This window comes from Anabrus simplex, chromosome 2 (assembly GCF_040414725.1).
Source record: "Anabrus simplex isolate iqAnaSimp1 chromosome 2, ASM4041472v1, whole genome shotgun sequence".
NCBI lineage: Eukaryota > Metazoa > Arthropoda > Insecta > Orthoptera > Tettigoniidae > Anabrus > Anabrus simplex.
The window spans coordinates 947,275,219-947,297,255 of record NC_090266.1 but is presented as its reverse complement, the minus strand read 5'-3'; the positions used below and the strand labels follow the sequence as shown (position 1 = coordinate 947,297,255).

Sequence of the window (22,037 nt, the reverse complement as noted above, 5' to 3'; positions counted from 1 at the left end):
TACAGCAGCTTATTAAATGTGTTTTAAATATCAATGTACTGTGCCCTTCCTGCGTCCAGGTAGGTCAACGTAAAAGAATTTCCAACTACTATACCTTGTTCTAACATGATATTTATAAATAAATTCTCAAATGAGGTTTTCTTAAACTAACATTATTTATTGACAAGTAAATATCTGTAGAAATGAGTAAACAAATAAATCCGAAGAGAAAAATAATGATACTATTTCCAAAATGCTTATTACACAAGTACGTACTGCTGAACAGCTGATCCTACATTAATACAACAATATAACCCTTCTTGCTGTCATCTTCAATTCATGGTTAATTAAATTAGGCTCTTTACTTTTCTTACCTCTCATTAGTAATATCTCAGTACAGCCTACACTTTAAAATACATCTCTCACTTGAAAATAGGAATATTTCCTATCATATTTACACTGAATTTGAATCATACTTGTTCCAGTATAAGTTCCTTATAAATGATCTAAATTGTAAGTATCTAATCGTCTTAAGCTGGATTCCAACTATCATCCTTTCTTTAATATCAATCGGAATTTCATCATATACTTTTTAACTATTTATGCTTTGGAATATGCAATAAATTTCTTGTAACGTGCAGCTCAAATTTCACTGCTATAAATCTGCTATACCTAATTTCAATATAATATCTACAGTTCACATTTTCAACACATGTACAACGTTAACAAGATCAAATGTGTCACATCTAGCTGATTTACTACCTGTGTGCTGTTAAAATGTATTAAAGCTCTCAATATCTTAAGATACATTACATCACAAAATCACATATTGTCTCTTGTATGCCACTAACCTAAATTATTTCATAGCTTTCGATGCTGACTTGGTTCATCTTGAAGACTGTAGCTCAATATAAAGCAGACCCTACACGGTCAATAAAACTGTCAGTATCGAAAAATATTGACAGTAATACTGATCGCGTGTGGACTGGAATGATGGACTGAAGGCCAATACTGAAGCAGATCCGGATTTCCTGATCTGCGAGCATCAGTACTGTAGAGTGGTGGGGATACTGACAGTTATACTGACCGTGTGAGTGCGTTCGTCATTATTTCTGTCAGTATTAACGGAGCAGCGATGGACGACAAATGCGTTTCTCACCAAGGCCAAGTAGAGGTGCTTGTGGAACCGCCAAGTAGGCCTATCGCAAAAGTTTATCGAGCTATATGAAACGCAACACAATACTTCACATGTTTCCACAACTGCTGTACTGATGGAAGCTGGTACATTATTGCGGAAAACTTTAGACCTAATTAATCTTCTAAATTTCTACGAGTTGCAAGATACCTCAATGTCACCGCTAATTTCTCTCTGCCATCGATAAATAGGTCCGCATGTTTGTATTTTGCCTTATTAGAAAAGGCTCTACCACTCCTAGTAATTTCGTAAAAATAGGCCTACCTCACTCATTCGGAAATAGTTCTGATAATCTTCTACTTCGATATTATTGTATTTCCCTCAACAACTTCATATGAGTCCGCCTCTGTGGTGCCGTGGTTAGTGTGATTACCCGGGTTCGATTCCCGGCTCTGCCACGAAATTTGAAAAGTGGTACAAGGTCTGGAACGGGGACCACTCAGCCTCGGGAGGTCAACTGAGTAGAGGTGGGTTCGATTCCCACCTCAGCCATTCTGGAAGTGGTTTTCTGTGGTTTCCCACCTAACTTAAGGCCACGATCGCTTCCTTGTCTATCCCTTCCAATCTTCCCATCACTCGCCAAGGCCCCTGTTCAGCATAGCAGGCGAGGCCGCTGGGAGAGGTACTGGTCATCCTCCCCAGTTGTATGTCCAGACCCAATATCTCACGCTCCAGGACACTGTCCTTGAGGAGGTAGAGGTGGGCTCCCTCTCTGAGTCCGAGGGAAAAACCAACCCTGGAGGGTAAACAGATTAAGAAGAGGAAGAAGAACTTCATATGAGAATACTCTTCTCTTCTCGTTTAACACTGCGTTTTGTGCAGACTGCTAGTATGGTAGCTACACATGCCCGTCTTTTACGATCCATTTTGATTAAATACTGCAATTTCAAATTATATTGACGGTTATCGACTTTTTATTTGTAAGGTGAGAATACCGCAATGGTAAGCAAGTGCACTGGTACTGGCCAAAATATTGACAGTAATAATGATCGTGTAAGGTCGGTACAATATTGATGCGTACTGTCAGTATTATTGACTCAGTATTACTGATCAGTATTACTGACCGTGTAGGGTCTGCTTAAGGTGACTAACCGACATCATAACCTAATACTACATCGTTTGTTTATAATATTGAGGTTATCAGGTGACTATACTCCAATATCTTAATTCGTTCTGCTTGAGTACGTTGAAATTGTGGTAGGATCCCTATTCTCTAAGACAATAACCTTTCTTATTCATTCATGGGCAAGTGTGTTCCTATTTGACCTCTATTACTACTTAACTTATTCCATTTCTTCTTTCTTACAATGACATATACATCTCCATGTACTTCGTATTCCATATTTCACGTCATTCAATTCTTCTACCGTATAATTATTGAATTTCATATCGCATATCTTCTTAATATCAACTCTACATTGCAGGAACATTTCCCTCGACGTATTACTTGCTTCTATTTCCCTTCATAACAACATAGCATTCATCTCTTCTTAATATCGTATAACCTTTACCCTATCTGACAACGTTACTCTTCCATAAATAGTCTTATTAAATACAGGGTGACCGACGGGAATCTGACGTTTTTGGCATGGCTATTACTCTCTCGGTAGGAGGAGTGGGGAGCGGAATTGTCAAGTAATACACTCGCCATGCGTTGCCGTTTCAGTAGCTATGGAGCAGTGGTCGGTTGAACATCGTATGTTCGCAGAATGGTGGGTCTGTTATAACAGTGCAGCGACTTTTTCGTGTGTGTTTCAACCGTGGGCGTCGTGGTGCCGTTCCCAGCCGCAACATGATTCTCAGTTGGGTTAATAATGTACGGACAACAGGATCTATTGTTAAAAAGATGCCATCAGGTCTGACTAAGACAGCAAGAACACCAGAAAACATCGAGTGTGTGAGAGCCGTGGTGACGCCATTCTGCACAAATGCGTCGTACGCAAACATACAATGTTCAGCCGACCACTGCTCCATAGCTACTGAAACAGCAACGCATGGCGAGTGTCCTGCTTGACAATTCTGCTCCCCACTCCTCCTACCGAGAGAGTACTAGCCATGCCAAAAACATCAGATTCCCGTCGATCACCCTGTACAACGTATAACCTCTATGATACTTCTTTACTGACATCAGTATTAACCTTGGCTATGATTTGGGGTCTACACACATTCTTGTAATGCTCTCTGACGGTATAAAACCTGTTGGTAAGACTTGGATTCATTTATACTACAGTCACTTCTTACTTCAATATACATGGATTGGCACATATTAGTCCAGTCAAGATGTACATCCGTGCTTGCAAAAGGTCCGGTCGTTCTGAATTTTTTATATGTTATTAGGACCTAAACCAATATTAGAAAAACAGATTTGCAATTTCCGAAGTGCTGTGCAAGCGGCGGTGTACCCAAAAAACCATGAAATTTTCGTACTTTTTTCAGGTTTTGCTCAACATCTCAGTGAAGGAAGGGTTTTACCGATATCGTCACTCTATATACTTTTAAAGTAGACTAAAGTTGCTACAATTTGAGACCAGAGGGAGCTCTATACAGCCATTGGTTCCCAAGATACAGTTCTTCAAAAAGAGGCAATTTTTTCCAAAAAGTGAAAAGTTTTCGAAATGGTCACTTATTTTGTGAAATATCTTCTAAAATACGCATCCCACGTAAATTATTATATGAAATGAAGTTGTAGTAAGTTTAATTATCTTTCATATGAGACCAGACTGGTAACTATAGGCCCAGTGGTTCTCTCAAAAATGGAGGATAACCAAAATAGTCGTAAGTGGGTTTTGGGGGGAAATTCAAATAAACTGTTCTCAGGTGTTTTTATGGTTTTATTTATAAAACAGTTAAAAATGTTATTGTTAAAAAATTGTTTGATGAAAAAAGAAAAAGATTATATACCTACATACTAAAATGCTTGCACAAACATCATGGTACCTACTTTAAGGACAAATTACATTTACACAATAAAGAAAACTAATAAAAATAATGTAGGAATTGTGTTTTGGTTGCCAAATCATGCCTTTCTTTTTATCTTAGATGGCCCGGGCTTCGGCTCGCACGAAGATGGTGTCTCGATGACACTTGAAGAGGACGCTTGAAGAGGCGCCCAGTCTGTAGTCGGGTCATCTTCATCATCTGAGCATTTCAGCTCCACATCCGGGACGTTAATGCATAATTTACCACCGCATGACTGGCAGAGGACTAAGCATTGGAACCCAGCCTTTCTGCACGAGCAGCTCCCAGAGCACTCTTTCTTGCATCTATATGAAATTTTTCGAGGAAGAGCAGGAGGTGCGGGATCCATGGTGGTGGGGATGGGGGAGAGTCCCTGGGAAGACAACTTCCACCCCCAATCAGTGGGATTCAAGTTGATTCCCCGCCACTTCTGCACTTGGAGTTAGCACCTTGCTGCATGGTGGCCTGCGGCATCTTCTGTTGGTAGCAAACGGGCGAGGTTTATGCTCGTTGAAGTGACAAACGTCTTATACCTCAGGAAATCCAAAGTATCCATCGCGTTGTCACCCCCATATAGAGCCACAAAGCACTTGATGCCCGCTTTTCTCATGGCTTGTGAGGTGGAGTCTGGCCGAAGGAAGATCTCCACTTGCTCAGCAAGTGGTTCACTCTTGCTCAGGACTGTAGTGATTTTGGTCTTTCCTTGGCCAAATGGTGCTGAGGGGATATCGCACCCGGTAAACGCGTGGGTGAATAGTACCGTTCCTGGTGATCGCTAAGAGTCCTGGTGGTTGTAGGAGGTCGTAGAGTAATGACAGCAACCAGCCTCGCCCTTCGTTCTCTTCTGACGGTAGATGTTTTTCTCTTCAGCGCCTAAACCATTGAGAAGAACGAGCAGGTCGACGTACTCTCCAACTATGACGACCCGATCAGCTACTGTTCTTTTTTAAAGCGCTGTCATGACGATCCCTTGATCCGCATCTTTTTCGGCAGCAGCCACTTCTACTCCCTTCTGAAAGGCGTCACAAAGAAGAGTTATTAGGCGTCTCTTGTAGTTCTCATTGCCCAATACATGCTCTTGAGCAATTTCAATTACTGTGAATTCATCGAACGTCAATTCGTAGCTGGAATGAGCTGCGTAGCGCCGGAGTCGTTCCGCTGTTTTGGTAGGGTGTTTTTGTAGCATCTTCGGGGTAGCCGTCAGGAACGATGGAGACGTTCTTCCCAAAGTGGTTACGGACGTAGATGGTATAACGCACCAAAAGTGATCGAACTGTGCACTTCCACTGCCACACGACCTTGTGCAAGAGGTAGCCACCATCCAAAATGACATGAGTGCAGGCAGCTATCGGCGTGTGTCTGGAAAGAGGAGTGAAGGCAGAATACAGAGTGGATTTTGTGCCCTTGCGCATCCCCTGTTCATTGAACATAGACATTGGGAACTGGGCCAACTCATACTTGAAGTCATCCTTTAAATCCTAAGGACATTTCAGTAAACCACTACTGATAGAAAGCAAAATGCCAGTTTTAGGAAATGGGGGGTGTAGAGCAAACCAGTTTTTGAGTTTTTCCACATCACCGTTATCTCGGACAATTCTAAAAGGTCTCGTGTCTACATGCTGCTCTCCAGTAGGTTATGATATGCTGCAAAAACTTTCAAGTTCTTCACATATGTTTACCATAAACACCATCCACTTCCTTGGGTCAACCCACCGTAGGTCTTCATGGATCGCACCAGCTTCTGTTCAGTTGTTAGGTCTGACCACAACCCAGATAAAAACTTGTCAGACCGGCGAATGGTGAATGATCCTTTTGTGAACATGTCGTATTCACTTTTATCCATCAGTTCTTGTAGAGCTATCATATCCTAAAGGTAGAGGTGCGCGCCCGTAGCGTACAAAATACGTCCAGCTGAGTGGACAAAAGGGAGCATCTTGTGGACAGTGTACAAATGAAGATTCCAATAAAAAATAAAACCATAAAAATACGTTAGAACAGTTTATTTGCATCCCCCTCCCCCAAATCCACTTATGACTGTTTTTGGTTATCTGCCGGTTTTGAGAGAACCGCTGGGCTTACAGGTACCACTCTGGTCTCAAATGAAAGCTAATTAAATTTACTACAACTTCATTTCATATAATAGTTGATGTGGGATGCTTAGTTTAAAAGATATTCCACAAAATAAGTGACCATTTCGAAAAAATTAACTTTTTGGAAAAAATTGCCTATTTTCGAAGAACTATATTTTGGGAACCAATGGCTGTATAGAGCTCGCCCTGGTCTCAAATTGTAGCAAATTTAGTCTACTTTGAAAGTGTGTAGAGTGACTATACCGGTCAGACCCTTCCTTCACTGAGATATTGAGCAAAACCTGAAAAAAGTCCGAAAATTTCATGGTTTTTTTGGTACACCGCCGCTCGCACAGCACTTCAGAAATTACAAATCTGGTTTTTTAATATTGGTTTAGGTCCTAACAACATATGAAAAATTCAGAACGACCCGACCTTTTGCAAGCACGACCCCCTTTTCATGTTTAACTTGACTGGACTGTATGTTAATTATGAGAGCTAGGCATGTCAAAGAAGTTGATTTCGTCGATCACAACAGGCACAACGATTATTTCATGCTTTCAAAAGAAAACACATTGTATTCTATCAAACTACACAAATATCTTATAATAACAAGAAACTTATCTCGTTTCCTCCGCGATGTTAGGACGGACTGGTCTGCTTAAATACCGCCAGCGAATCTTGCTGCTAAGTGATTATCTTCTCAACTATTTCTGTAATGGAATAACGTCGGCGTAGATTTACTTTCTTTATACGGGTTACTTTATAGCTGATCTTTAATTTTGATCTTTTTTTTTTCCTCCATGCGGCAATTGTGCGGACATAAAATGCTCTCCTCTTCTCCCAGTTTTCCAAGTTGTACTTTTCGTGGAAAAGCGTGTTCTTATTTCTTCTTTGCAAATGGATATCACTAATTTGGCAGGTTGCACTTCTTAATACACTTCCAGATCAGTATTTCCTCTTCTTTTTGCAGTTTTGTAAGATACTTTTATTATCTTGGCTGAATTACATCTAAATACTTGGATTGCTGATAAAATAGTCTTTTTTTTTTTTTTAACTGTTGTCCTGTCTTACCTTACCTTACCTATGGCACGACGGCCCATTTTCAGGACATGGCCTCCCCAGTTGCTCTCCGCCAAACTTGTCGATCTCGTGCAGTTACTCTCCAATTCCGGATCTTGAGAATGTGTGCTGCATGTTATCCCGTCGTAATAATCCAAATCTCATTTCTTTGTCTTTTTGCATGGCCAGGATGATTCTATGTATTGTGCTACTCTGCTAATCTGGATTTCTATGACATTGTATGCTTATTTACTCTGTTTGATGCCATTTCGGCCATTGTATTTATTCCGATCTCCTTGATATTTCTACTTTAGGGATAGCGTCATGGTACAGTACTATATTAATTTTTCTTTTATACTGTTGGTTTTTTATTAATACAAGAATATTCAGTTAAATATATATTCAGTGTTTGAATTTAATTTTGTATTCTGTGTTTTTCTTTAAACCCCACAGTTGCTAGAATGACTAAATTGAAACTCAGTATTGACGTTCAATAATTCAGCAAAATCGTTAATCCAGCACAGCCATGGTATTTATCGTGCCGGATTGAAGAGTGCCTAACCGTAGTTGTACTGTATATGAAAATAGACTGTCTGGCCGAGGGTTGAGTGGCCAATACCAAACCTGACAAACTATGGGAGAACAACAGCTACAGTTTGGGGGTTGTTGAAGTTTTTATGGAGAAAATGCTACATAAATGAATCGAAAAGCTAGTGCCTTGCAGGTGTGACAGGGGACTGCCTAAGTTGCCCCCAACAGAAAAGGACTCATTTTCATTATGCCTTGCAAGATGGTAAGAGTTTTATAAATTCACTTTCAATGCAAACAAGTGCCTCAGAATGCAAGATACTCTGCTAAGACACCAGCAGAAGCAAACCTATGCCAAGTATGATGGCTTTCGGCCTTATGACAGGGCCGTGGGATCGTGCACCAGTCTTGGAGAAGATAGATAATACGAATTGAGACCATCATTGTTCTCGGCCTTACGGGAAAGTGTAAAGAACTAGTAGACCTCAAGGAATGAAGAAAAATAGCAATCTTGGAGCTAAGTGAGATGAGATGAAATACAAAGATGAAGAGACAAAGAAGTCGAGGAAACTGTGTACCCTACACTGGTAGGGTAACAATAAAGAGATAAGGATTTAAGTAGGTTTCATCTCGAAAAATGACAAATTACTTGGATCACTGTCATACAGTATGTCAATAAGGGAATAATAAAGTTGACTGTGCATGTAGTAAAGGAAAAGCTAATGCTGGTACAGGTGTATTCACCACAGATCACATGTGAACAGGATGATAAAACCAAATACCTGGATGATATAGAAATGGCCATCCATGAAAATAGAACCATCACCAAAGGAGACCTGAATACAGAGATTGGGATGGACAGGACTGGATGTGAGAAACTGATGGGACCACATGGGTATGGCAGAAGGAAGACAGAAGGGCAACATCTCCTTCATTCTGCATCAGGAATGGCTTGGTGGTGATAACAGCTCGTTCAAGAAAAGTGTCAATCACAAGAGTTAGGATGGACAACATAAGACATAATAGATTGTCATCACATATGAAGAAACGAGTAGGCTTGTAACAGATGTCAAAGTAATACCTAGCTAGAGCCTTGACAGCGATCACCAGTTATTAATAATAGATTTCGACAATTTTTATGTACCAAAAGTACCATCCAGGAAGTTGTCAAAGATCAAGGTGTGGGAACTTCAAAAAACAGACAAGAGAGCAGACTGTCTGGACCAGATAAGAGGTCACTTGCCAGGTGATGAAGTAAAGACCAAAGATGAAGAATGGGCCAGGCTCAAAGTCATCTTGGTAAGGAAGTAGTGAAAGAATGTGGGAAGGCAAGCATACAAGTGAGTGAGAAGGAGATGACATAGTGGAATGAAAACAGCCACAAGAGAAAAGAATGCATCATGGAAAGAAAGAGACCAAGATAAAATAATGTCAAAACTCATAATGGATGAGTTGAAGGACGTTGAATAAATGTACCAAGATAAGCTGAAGATGAAAGAGATCGTTCAAGAAATGGAGATGAAGAATTCGGAAATTTTTGCTCAGAAATTGTATGAAAATAGCAGAGGTATATAAAATTACTACATACAATGGGCAAAGGCAAAAGGAAACCAATGCATACCATCAAGGCATTTGAAGGTGGAAATGATAATATTGGCAGAAAGGAAGGTGACATTAGAGAGGTCCTGAAGAATCGTTTCAACCTCCTGCTGAGATTAGAAGAAAAGAGGAACAGAGAGCCAGATAGATGTGAAAGCATGCTCAGAGGAGCCCCCTATCACATTGACAGAAACAGAAGCAGTATTATCCTGTAGAATGCCAGACAACGATACAAAATTTATTAGTTCCAAGTTTTCCCCCGGGCGAAAATATGGCGCTGTAAACAGTCAGAACATGCCATAATCTGTCACTCTGACGTCAAAATGTTCTTCCGGTAGAATTGTGTTGTGTTAGTTCCTTAGTTGTTGCTTGGTGACGCATGTTGATTCCTATTGTGAAGTTGAACTTTTCTGTGTGAAACGTAATGCCTATCGGAAAGGGAGATTGTGCACCACTAGTGAACTTATTTTATCAGAATGGCAGCAGTGGCAACACTGCATTGCAGAAATATCGCTGATAGAAATAGCAGAGAAGAGGTCCACCACGGAGTCCCACAGTGTCCGACTGCTCGCGGCGAGCCTCCTTCTTATGGCTCAGGTGATGTATACCGGAATATTCGTGATGTGGCTCGAGACGCAACAAGAATGTTCCATCTCCCAGAAACTCGTGGGGAAACCAGCCAAAGAGAACAATAAGGAGAAACACTAGCTGGTAGCTCCCCGGTCATGTGACTCATTAGCCCCTTCCAGGAAGTACTGAATGGAGCTACCACAGGGGTGGTATGTAACACTATTAAGATACATGAAGGATTGACTGTAGAACCAGCAATGAAGACTGGGCCGTTAGCATTTGTATTTGACATACCACAGAACATAACACAACGTGTTAATGTTTGGTCAACCACACGCATGTTGTACCATATCGTACAGATTTATTCCCTTGGATTCACACATTATATCTGTTGACTTCGCCAGTTTGGTGGAATGTGACCTAGTCATTGGAAGTTGATGAGTAAAGGAAGTCGTTTTCTTCCATTTGTTCTTAAAAACCAGTAGAAAAGACTATGCTTTCCCTTATTTGAAGCAGAATGGCTTAGTTTATTCATGCTTTTGTGTAATTTTCCATACTGTTGATTGTTTGTGGCAGTTCACTGGTATACATTAAAGACTTAATTCACTGCTTTATGGAAGACTGATAGTAGTCGTACTCTGAAATTTCATCTGAACAGATTACCCTTTACGTCAAAACATTTTTTCATTGGTCCTGTTTGAAATCTGGTTCTGAAATGCCATCTTACAGTTGTGGAAGGTTCCACTTAATGAAATTGCAGCTTATAAAATACACTGCCCTCCAATAAGAAAGTGTAATTCTTGATATTTTGGTTGAAAGCTCAGTTAAATTCTACTCTGAATATGATTACCATAATTTTTTGAATATTTATTGATTGGCTAGTGTTCTATGAATATTACTGAAGCAGAAGCAACAATGATTAACAACAGAAGATTTGTAATGCAATATTGTAACCCATTCAACCAATGGCAAGTGTTCCCACGTATTTCTTATTCATTTGGTACAAATTATGAAATTTTTTATTTCAGTATTGTAATCGCTCTTGTATTTTCAACACTGATTGGCACGTACCTGAGGGTTTCTTAGCCATAAACAACTCGTCACCGTGCCTCTAAATCCCGTGAACTCTGTGGAAAACGGTTGCATTGGTGATTGATGGCCGTAGCTACTGCTATGTAGCAGAGGTTTTGCATACGTCTCCTATACACAGTCATTGGGCTGTGATATGTTTTATAAATCAACATTCCTATCACAGAAAACCTGGTTCAGCCTGTCCTAGGTTCACTTCTACCTTGCAATATCACTTTTTTGAGGCTACGAGTGTTGAAGAACCGACATATTACAGTGGTTGCGACTCTGAGTAGTCTGAAGCAGGTTCACAACGTATCTGTGAGTGATAACACACTCGGTGGGAAGCTTCCTGAGGCAAATTTAGCTGCTAGAAAACTAGCCTGAGGACCAGCACTTCTGCGACAACACCGGAGGGGCTGTCTTCGTTTCATGCAGATGCATGAACATTGGACTGATCGATAGGGACACGTACTCTTCAGATTTGAATTCCGATTCAACCCTAGGTCACCTGACGGAAGAACTAGGGTGTGGAGAAAGGCAGGAGAATGTTTTGTTCACTGAGATTACACCATTAGGAGGAAATCCCATAATGGTGTGGGTAGCATAGCTTCAGATGACCGTACTGATCTTGTATTCGTTGAGAACGGCTCCCTCACGGCACACAGTTACATTGAGGAGAGTCCATTAATCACATAATGCCATTTGCATTTACTTTTGATAAAAACTTTGTGCTTATACACGACAATGCAAGACCCAGTGCTACTCAGTGTGTCACAGAGTTTTTTTCGGGAGATCATCATTCCCACTCTGGACTGGCTAGGCAGGAGTCCAAACCTCAGTCCTATTGAGCGTTTGTGGGGTATGATTGGTCGTCACATTCAGTGCCAAGTTTTCAACAATCTCGCTGAACTGAAGGTGGTGGCGCAAGAAGAATGGAAGAATATACCACAATGGGACATCCGGGGCTTGATCAGGAGCAGGACCATAAGATACACGGCAGTAATTGCAGCCAGGTGTGGCAGTATATCCTATTGATCATGTAATTAGCATCTAACAAGTTAAATGTACGTCATTTAAATAAAATTTGATAATCAGAAAATCTGTCCGATTCTGCTTCTTTTAATTTAAAAAACTTACCTTCTTAAATCGAAATTATGAAGCATCATTTTCTTTGGATTAGGTATGGAAAGATTCTTTCTTTTATTCTGTAATGCTGGTTTTTTTTAAATTTGCTTCCTTAAACTGAGATGATTTTTACAATATGAAGTGTTATGATTTTTTGGGGGGGGGAGGACAGTGTACTTCTTTGTGACCAGATTCCATGGTTTTGTATTTAACATGCTGTAGTGGTGAATGATGGAAACAGCAGGACAATTCAGAGCAACAGAACAGACACCAGACCTTAGAATGGGCTGATGACCTTAGATGTTTGGCCCTTTTAAACAACAAGCATCATCATCATCAGACCTTAGAATGACTGATGCTTCTATGGGCTATCAAACTCCTACCTGTGTGCCATGCCTGGGAGTGATTACAAACCTGTGTGCTAGCATATATTGATGTTTGCTTCCTATGAACAGGAATTTCACTTTGAGTACTCCTGAAGAAAAAAAAAAGAGAAATTCAAGTTGATTTTGACTTGAATACAGTTTCTACATTGTCTATATTTTTGTGTTGATTCTATGGTGTTTGAGAATTTCAATGATCTGATCTGTAAGGATGATACAAACAATAAATGCAGAGAGATCTCCTGTTACATTGTCTCTGCTGTAACTGGTAACTTGTAATATTGTGAGAAATTGAACAAGTTTTGTTCACACATTAAAACAGGGTTTTGATTACTGCTCGCTTCTGCTTAGGAGGATGATGATGATGATGATGATGATGGTTTGGTTTGGATACTGGAGCACTTTGGAAGAATTTGTTGTGTTGTGGTTGAGAATCAGTGGTTTGAAGAACATCTTTGTCATTTGATGGTGTTTTATTTCAATTATTCATGCTTTCACTATGTTTATTTCTAATATAAAATTTTACTTTGTTTCAGGTGCTGAGGTACGACGACAGTTTAGCTATGAGGAAGAAGATGAACTATTGCAATTTGCTATTCAGCAGAGTCTTATTGAAGCTGGTAGTGAAAGGGATGAAGTAAGTTTTGTAAAAGTAATGGATATTTTGGTTGTTATACAATTGTGCCCACATCACAACTCCGTTATTCTTGATGCAGGTTGATATATGGGAAGCACTTAGAGCACAGAGACCGTCACGACCAAGCACACCTAACTTACCTCAAATTGGTACTGCAGAAGAAGAGCGTCAGTTACAAAGGTATTTTAGAATTTTCTGCATCCCTCAAAAATTTCATTTGGTAGTTGAATGTTTCACTGTTGTTTTGATTTTTTTTTTCTTTTCTTTTTATAATAATAAAAATAATAATTTTATGCCAAATGTTGGGGAAATTTACTTATGATTGTAATGTTTAAATCTGATTAGAGTATATTACACACATTATTATTGAATAACAGAACTTCGAGGAAAACTGAGTTACGTTACCAAATTTAAAACAGTGGATATATTTCCTGGATAGTCTGGAGTATGGGAAAAGTTATCTCCAGACTGGTCAGTTGTGTTCACATTTTAAGGAGCGTTATTGTTTTGCTTGCTTTACTGCGATCTTTTTCAAGACAGTCTGGCACTCCAGTGTAGATTGCCTCTCCTTTTGTAGGTAAGGAGGCCATATTTCTGGAGTTAAGCTGCAACGAAGCCACTTTCCATTTCTGAAACCTGGAAGCCAGACACTCTTTAAGTGTAAACATTGCTCCTTTTGATTAGAGTTATTGGAATGCTCTGGTGTTAAGTCTAAATGTAAATGAAGGTGGAATTGATGTGTGGTAGCCAAAATATCAGATTCCTTGAATTTTACTACATGCTCCTAAAGGTTAAATACTTGAGTTTTGGCAGATTTCTACAGCTGGTTCTGGTGATTTTATTTTTGTGTTTATTCACTCTGTTGTTAATTAATACTACATTTGGTTACTCTGTAAGAACAGTGAACATGCTGAACGCCAGTGATGATGATTATGATCGGATCGTGTCTGGCAGTCCAATGTAGTTGATCTCTTCTTATGTTGGCAATGAGGCTTCGATAGTTTCAACATTGTTTATATTTCTGTGTTTATATTTTAGTGTTGATTCTATGGTGTTTGAGATCTTCATTGATATGATCAGTAAGGATGATGAGTGAAAAATAAATGGAGAGAGGGTTCCTGTTGTATTGTCACTGCTGTAACTGGTAACTGGAATATTGTGAGAAGTTGTACAGGTTGTGTTCACACATTCAAACAGGGTTTTGATTACTGCTCGCTTCTGCATAGGATGATAATAGGAGTCCAGATATCAACTTTCTTGCATGTGCACACGTGTGTAGAACTATCCCCCATTGCATTCATTGCACTGCTTATCCTTATCACAACTGCGATCCAACATTGACGCTTAGACTTTTTAAGGGATTTTCACATTTGTTCATAATCAAGGACGTAAGAAAACATGCAACTGACACCATTTTCATTAAGCACCCTACATCATATTTTCAGTTTCACCAACTGCAAAACATTAATTGGATCGATTGCTACATGTCGAACCATTGTGTTTCTCTACGTACACAGACAATAAGACCTGTAATGACACCACCGGCACAGTCTCGGCAGGCATAGCAGACTGCATGCATAGCATGATTCAGTAGAGCTCTCTGCGGAGTTTTGCTAGCAAATGACTGTCACTGCTGAAAGCTGGAGCACGTACGTGGCCTTCAGCTACATTCTGATGCGATTCAGCATGTTTAAACGTGAAGATGTTCATTGTCGGTGAGATTTTATTATAGAATGTGTTCTTGGTTCAAAGTAGTTACACGGGTTAGACAGTTCTGCAGTCTTTTACCCTTATTGTTCATAGTTGACGTAGATACTTTTCTGAAAGGTATAAATTGGCAGGAAGGGATTCAGCTGGGTGGAAATGCAATAAGCAGCTTGGCCTTTGCTGATGACTTGGTCTCACTAGCAGACTCTGCTCAAACCCTCCAATCTAATATCTTGGAGCTTGAAGAAGGGTGCAGTAAGTACGATACCAAAATTAAGATTTCCAAGGCTATAAGTGATATCAGTCAAAAAGAAACCATAGAAGATTGAATATCACGTAGGAAATTCAGGACTGGAAAAGGTGGGTCATTTAAAATGCTTACGATGTGTATTGTTGTACCCTAGATGATAGTGTAGTAAGTGAAATTGCATGAAGGTGCAAGAAAGCTAATGTAATGAGCTTGCAGTTCCAATCTACAGCATTCTTTAGGAAAGATGCAACTTCTTGAACACAGTTTTTCATCAGTCTACGGAATGATTGCTGGTACAAAAGGGTGGGAACAGTGGCAGGAGGTTACTCCGAATTAAAATATAAAAGCTAGGTTAGGAATGAACTCTGTATCTGAAGCTGTGCGTATGAAGCAGCTTCAGTGATATAGTCAAGAGAGGCGATTGAAAAAGAATAGATTCCCTAGGAGAATAATGGACCCTACCAAGGAGGGCAAGAGAAGCAGGGAGAGACCAAGGTAACAGTGGTTAGACTTGGTTCTTACTTATTTAGAGATGAGAGGTGCATTGCAATTTGTGTTGAACTCTGTATACATATTAATTGAATATTAAAAATATACTGTCCACTGTAGTATACACTGAATATATCAGATAGATATCTTTGCCATTATAGATGAGAGCAAAACTAATGGTCAATTAATATTAGTTCAGCTTAATATTTTAAATCCTTTCATAAAATATACAATAGAGACAGAATCTAATGATTCCTTAAATTATCTGCATTTGACAATAACTAGAAACTATGACCACCTTTCATATAATGTTAGTAGGAGAGCCCACTCAAACTATCAGTATAATAAAGGATTCGATACACCCCAATTCACAAAAAGAAGAGCAACTTTCTGTAGCATGGTATAAAGGAAGTTCATTGTGCCTCTTTCTGAATCAGACTTAAATATGGTTTTCCGTGGTTTCTCATTTTCACACCAGGCAAATGCTGGGGCCGTACATTAATTAAGGCCACGCCCGCTTCCTTCCCACTCCTCGGCCTTTTCTATCCCATCGTCGCCATAAGGCCTATCTGTGTCGGTGCAATGTAAAGTCAATTAAATAAAACTTCAATAATGTATTAAAATAACATGTTTAATAGTTACAAATAATGGTTATGAGAAAGGCTTTAAGGTCTATTCACACATATCCGTGACATGTCAGTTCCGTGAAACTGCATCAGAGTCGGTGATGATTCATATCGTTCCCTTGAATCTGACTGTCGTGTCCACACTTGTCCAGCACAGTGCCGTGTTTTCTGCATCAGTATCAGTGCAGTATCCATTCCGTGATATCGAGTGGGAATTTAGAATTTTCCATTCGGAATTGCTAGGCGGGCAATAATTCCATTGTGGAGATTTATCTCCCATATGCAGTTATCAGACTGTGCCTCTTATAAGGGCTTCTGGTAAGTTCACGTGCATACACCCCAGCATCAGTGGGTAGGGTGTGACACATCCCACTCTGATGAGTCTAGTGTCAGACCTAAGACGAAACGCTGGTTAATAGAGCAAACGCCTGAAAAGCCTTACATCTGATATGTTTTTGACATTTTTGACATGCTCTATTGATGAAAAATATCTAATTTCCTCCATGGGAATTTAGAATTTTCCATAATGAGTATTATCGCCAACGATATTTTTGCTATTTCACGGACGTCTTCTGCTGTGAAGTTTGTACGCGCTAGTGAATATAAAATGAGCGACGTAAGTTCAATGTGTGTGGTTAAGTAAATATTTGTTTCATTGTATCTGTACTGTATTATTCACTTACCTCAGACAAACTGCTAACCGTTCTTTCGGTATTATCGCCTTTCTCCAGCGGGTGTCTTGTCGTTCTAAATGAACTTCCAGTTTACTCAGCAATATGTTAAAACAATTTTCAGATATTCTGAAATATTCAAAATATTTAGTTTGATCGTCAATTAGTTCCTTATACAGGGCAGCGAATTCGCCATCACGTTCTCTATTCTGCCATGCCTCATGTACCCACTTCCTTTTTTTAAAACTGACGCTGTTTCTCTTCACCTAGAATTATAGCAATAGCCGCCAATTCCACATCTGTAAACTTTGACATCTGGCAATCACTGAACTGAAACTGAAACATTATTGATAGGTGTGGATAGCCATCACTGAAACGTCACGTATGTCACGGAACTGATACGTCACGGTACTGACACGTCACGGATATGTGTTAATAGACCTTTATAAAGAAGATAATTAATAAAGTTACATACCTGCCAACTTTTGCGAAGTCATCGCCGCTTTCATATGAAATATCGACGTTTATTAATATGAGAAATGCACGCTAATGTGTGATATTTATTGAAACCGGTATATCGCATCGCGTATGTCGATTGTCAATCTCTCGTTCTCACGTGCTATGTTCGTGTTCGTTCAGTCTAGTCGATTCTAGAGACTATTGCTAGGTTTGGAGTCTTTTTTAATAATTTAGTGACAGAATTTCAAAGATAGTGACTAGTGACTTTTCTAGAGATTGTAGGAGCCATTTGGAGACAATTCTGGCGAATTTTAATGTACTGCTTGATAAAAATAACATTGTGCTTCGCATAATCATGCGGGCGCGTGATGCAGTATATTTTATGCATTGCCCGGCTCCATGGCTAAAGGGTTAGCGTGCTGGCCTTTGGTCACAGGGGTCCCGGATTCGATTCCTGGCAGGGTCAGGAATTTTAACCATCGTTGGTTAATTTCTCCGTCACAGGGGCTGGGTGTATGTGTTGTCTTCATAATCATTCATCCTCATCACGACGCGCAGGTCGCCTACGGGTGTCAAATAGAAAGAGCTGCACCTGGTGAGCCGAGCATGTCCTCGGACACTCCGGCACTAAAAGCCATACACCATTTGTTTTTGTTTTTTCCCATGCATTTGCTAAGTGCATGACTGATTCACACGTGTGGAGCAAACGTAATGTTGGAATTTAGTGAGGAGGATAGTGATTTTAGTGAATAAGTTCTGCCAAAGGGGAATTGGGAAGTGACAGGAATTTACCTGGAACAAGTACTGCAGGCTCAAATGTACAGGGTTCAGGCCTGCTGATGAAAATGAGCAGCAGTCACGAAAGAGACAACATGTGTTCAATTCCAGTTCAAGTAGCAATCATGACAGTGACAGTGGCGACAATAATACTGGTAATATTACAACCAGTGCAACTTCTTCATCAACTTAGACTGAAAATGGACAGAGAAAGTCCACACCTTACAAGATGCAGCGTGCTGATGTGTTCATTCGCGAGGACCGACGCAGAAAGACTCAGGAGTTGGTGTGGGAGCTGTCAATCAGCAAAGGAAGTATGGTGTAATCATCAGTGCTCTTGATTATGCAAAAGAATATTCACGATGGGTTCCACGTCATCTTACCGAGGAACACAAAACTCTCAAAAAGAAATCATTCTTCTGTGTTGCTGCAACGTTTTGAAGCTGAGGGGGAAGCCTTCTTGTGCCAGATTGTGACAGGTGATGAAACCTGGGTTCACCTTTTTGAGCCTGAAACAAACCAGCAATCAATGGAATGGCACCATCCTGACTCTCTACAGAAGAAAAAATTCAAAGCAACTGCTTCTGCTCGAAAGGTCATGATCACCGTGTTTTGGGACTGTGATGGTGTCGTACTCATTGATGTGATGCTGAGAGGCACCACCATTAATTCTGTGGCATATGTGAACACATTAACCAAACTCAAGAAGCGCTTCCAGCGACTTGGGTGCCATAACAACCCACTTGATTGTTTGCTTCAACATGATAACGCACGCCCTCACAGAAGTTTGAGGATGTCGAAACACATCATGAAACAGGGTTGGACAGTGTTACCTCTGCATCCACCCTATAGCCCTGACCTAGCTCCCTCAGACTTTCACTTGTTTGGGCCATTGAGGAATGCCATTCATGGGAGACATTTTAAGGATGAAGAAGAGGTGATTTCCACAGTGAAGAAATGGCTTCCTGAACAAAACAAGGAGAGGTATCGACAGGGCATGCATGCCCTTGTGTCTTGCTGGAGGAAGGCCATAGAACAGGAAGGAGATTACGTGAAAAAATGGGGAGGGTAGAAGAAATATCGTACTTTCTTGTGTATAAGTTTCATTGTGTTCAATAAATAATTGTTGAAGGAAAAAATGTGGTGCATTAGTTTCTGGGCTATCCTCGTATATCGAGATATGTCATTCACTCCTTTGAGAAGTTAACACAACCACCGATATTGCATAATGAAGAATGTAATTGGTCGTGGATCACATGTCGCGTTCCTCCTGACATTCCATCCTCCTTGAGATAAACATGATGTTGGGACCCAGCCTACCAATCCATCAGTAAAAGATAATAATATTGAACAAGGCCTTCAAGTATTACAAGTTACGCAAAAGGGCAACCTGTTTCATCAGTATAGATCAATACTTTAATCCTGAACATAATTGGAATAAAACAATAGAGAAAGCTAATGTACTGTTTAATGTGCCAATTCAAGTAGCAATCTGATGATACCCCTTCCCCCCCCTGTAAAGAGGATAATTGCTGGCACTGCAAGGTCGCTTAGAAATGAGATACTAGCTACTACATGCCTGCCTTAGAAAGCTGTTGACTTACAGTTTTTTTGAGGCTAGAGGTGACAGGACAGCGGACATACATAACTTCTGCACCGCCAGCATTCTGGATTATTATTCTCGAAGTAAGCCGTCCACAGCTTACCTAGAATGGGTTTTTAAAAAAAAAACACACACACACACTCTCTCTCTCTCTCTCTCTCTCTCTCTCTCTCTCTCTCTCTCTCTCTCTCTCTGTGTGTGTGTGTGTATGTGTGTGTGTGTGCGCGCGCGCGTGCACACGCATTTCTTTTTAATGTAAATTGATGGAAGTATGAAGTTTAACAGCTTGCTATACTTAAGGATGTGGATTTGATTCTTTGTTAGGAAGTCAGAGAGACATGTAGCTCTGGGGTTCACTTAGCTTTCAACTGAAATGAGTAACAGGTGTTAATATGTGATGTCTAAGATGGTTGTTTGGTGGATCCCCTTATAGCAGAATTGCCAGTGGACAGTCTCTGCCTACATAATACAGATTTGAAAAATATTAATTTCAATACAACACCAGTAACTCAAAGAAATGCAAAAGTAAAAAATACTAATAATAAAAATATGAAATAAAATTTCACTAATTCGTGCAGTACTAAGCATTGATGTCTTCCGAAAGCACCTGGTGTAGAAGAGTAGTTGAATGTAGTTTGAGTCTGTCGTCTAGTCGTTGAAAAGATAATTGTTTATAGTTGGGAGAAACTCTAGCATCATACCTTAAATCCATAGCATATCTTAGGCAAGCATTTTGAATGCATTGTAGTTTCTAGCTTAATTCGTTTGTTATATCTGTAAGAATTGCATCACAATAATCAAAAATGGGAAATAATAATGACTGAACAAGCTGAATTTTAAGTGATCAAGGAAATACATTTCTGAAACATTTTAATGGGTGCAAGCCACAATACATCATTTTTAGATATTCATAATTTGCAATGACCAGTTTAGAGTTTCTGTTGCATTAACTCCAAGGTATAAGGTATAACAGTATTATTTAAAGATATGGCAGAAATGCATTTTTGTTTCTGAAATACGAAGATTCTTTGATGTACTCATGATAATGGCATGTGTTTTATGGCTGTTTCATTTAAGGTTATTTTTAATTTCATAGCCATTAATTAGCTCAAGGTCAGCATTTACATTACCAGTACATATTGCTTGTTGTATATTGTCAGTTCTAGTGTTGTAATAAATTTGCATATCATCAGCATAAAGATGATACTTGCAGTGCTTAATTAATCTGATGATATAGATATATATATATATACCGGGTGGTCCACCAGCACCTTGCGATCCAGTTTTATGCATCCCTTCACATTTACTACAGTTATGAAAGACATCGATCCCTCTCACTAATTTAACATTAAGAATTTCACTCTTCAGGTTCCGTATTGAATCAAGATTCACAATAGAGAAATGGGAAAGTTAATATCCACCTTTTCAATACAATATATTACGTGAAGGTTTACATTTAAAACATCACGTTTATTTACATTTGGTACCGGTTTCGACAATGTTTGATGTCATCATCAGCCAGGACAACTATACAAAGATTATTACAATAATCGTGACTCCTACAGTAATATTACATTAATAGTATTGAATATAAACATGAGTATAATTAAAAAGTATATACATATATAAGCTGACAGTCAGTGCGATAAAAGATTGTTTTTATAAGGTGTACACCTTAGTATTTTAGTTAAAACTTTTATGTAGAAACACTCATATCTAAGCATGTGTCTACTCCTTTTATAATTTTAAACATGGCTACAAAGCCTTCATAAACATAACCCTACTGTTCAACAGACAAATATGTCACTAAAAGCTGATTATCATACTTCACTTTTAATACTTTCTCCGTTTTTAACTAAAATACTAAGGTGTACACCTTATAAAAACAATCTTTTATCGCACTGACTGTCAGCTTATATATGTATATACTTTTTAATTGTACTCATGTTTATATTCAATACTATTAATGTAATATTACTGTACGAGTCACGATTAATGTAATATATCTCTGTATAGTTGTCCTGGCTGATGATGACATCAAACATTGTCGAAACCGGTACCAAATGTAAATAAACGTGATGTTTTAAATGTAAACCTTCACGTAATATATTGTATTGAAAAGGTGGATATTAACTTTCCCATCCCTCTCACTAAACCGGGGTAATATAACGAGATGTGTGTTTACGGGCTAGAAGACGGCAGGAATCGTGAGCGTCGCTATTATTTCATTATAGGTACCTCAAATGAACCCGTAAAATGAGTACAGATATGCAGAACAC

The 22,037-nt window shown here is 39.4% G+C and overlaps 1 protein-coding gene across 4 annotated transcripts in view; it reads left to right on the top strand.

Annotated features, from left to right (window-relative positions):
- Positions 1-22,037, top strand: part of LOC136864571 (ankyrin repeat domain-containing protein 13D) — a 340,236-nt gene that overhangs the window by 281,501 nt on the left and 36,698 nt on the right. For all 4 annotated transcript variants that reach the window (XM_067141748.2, XM_067141747.2, XM_067141746.2 and 1 more), the window contains 2 exons: positions 13,076-13,176; positions 13,256-13,356. In XM_067141748.2, the coding sequence (XP_066997849.1) occupies positions 13,076-13,176; positions 13,256-13,356 (202 nt within the window). The remainder of the gene's footprint in view (positions 1-13,075; positions 13,177-13,255; positions 13,357-22,037) is intronic.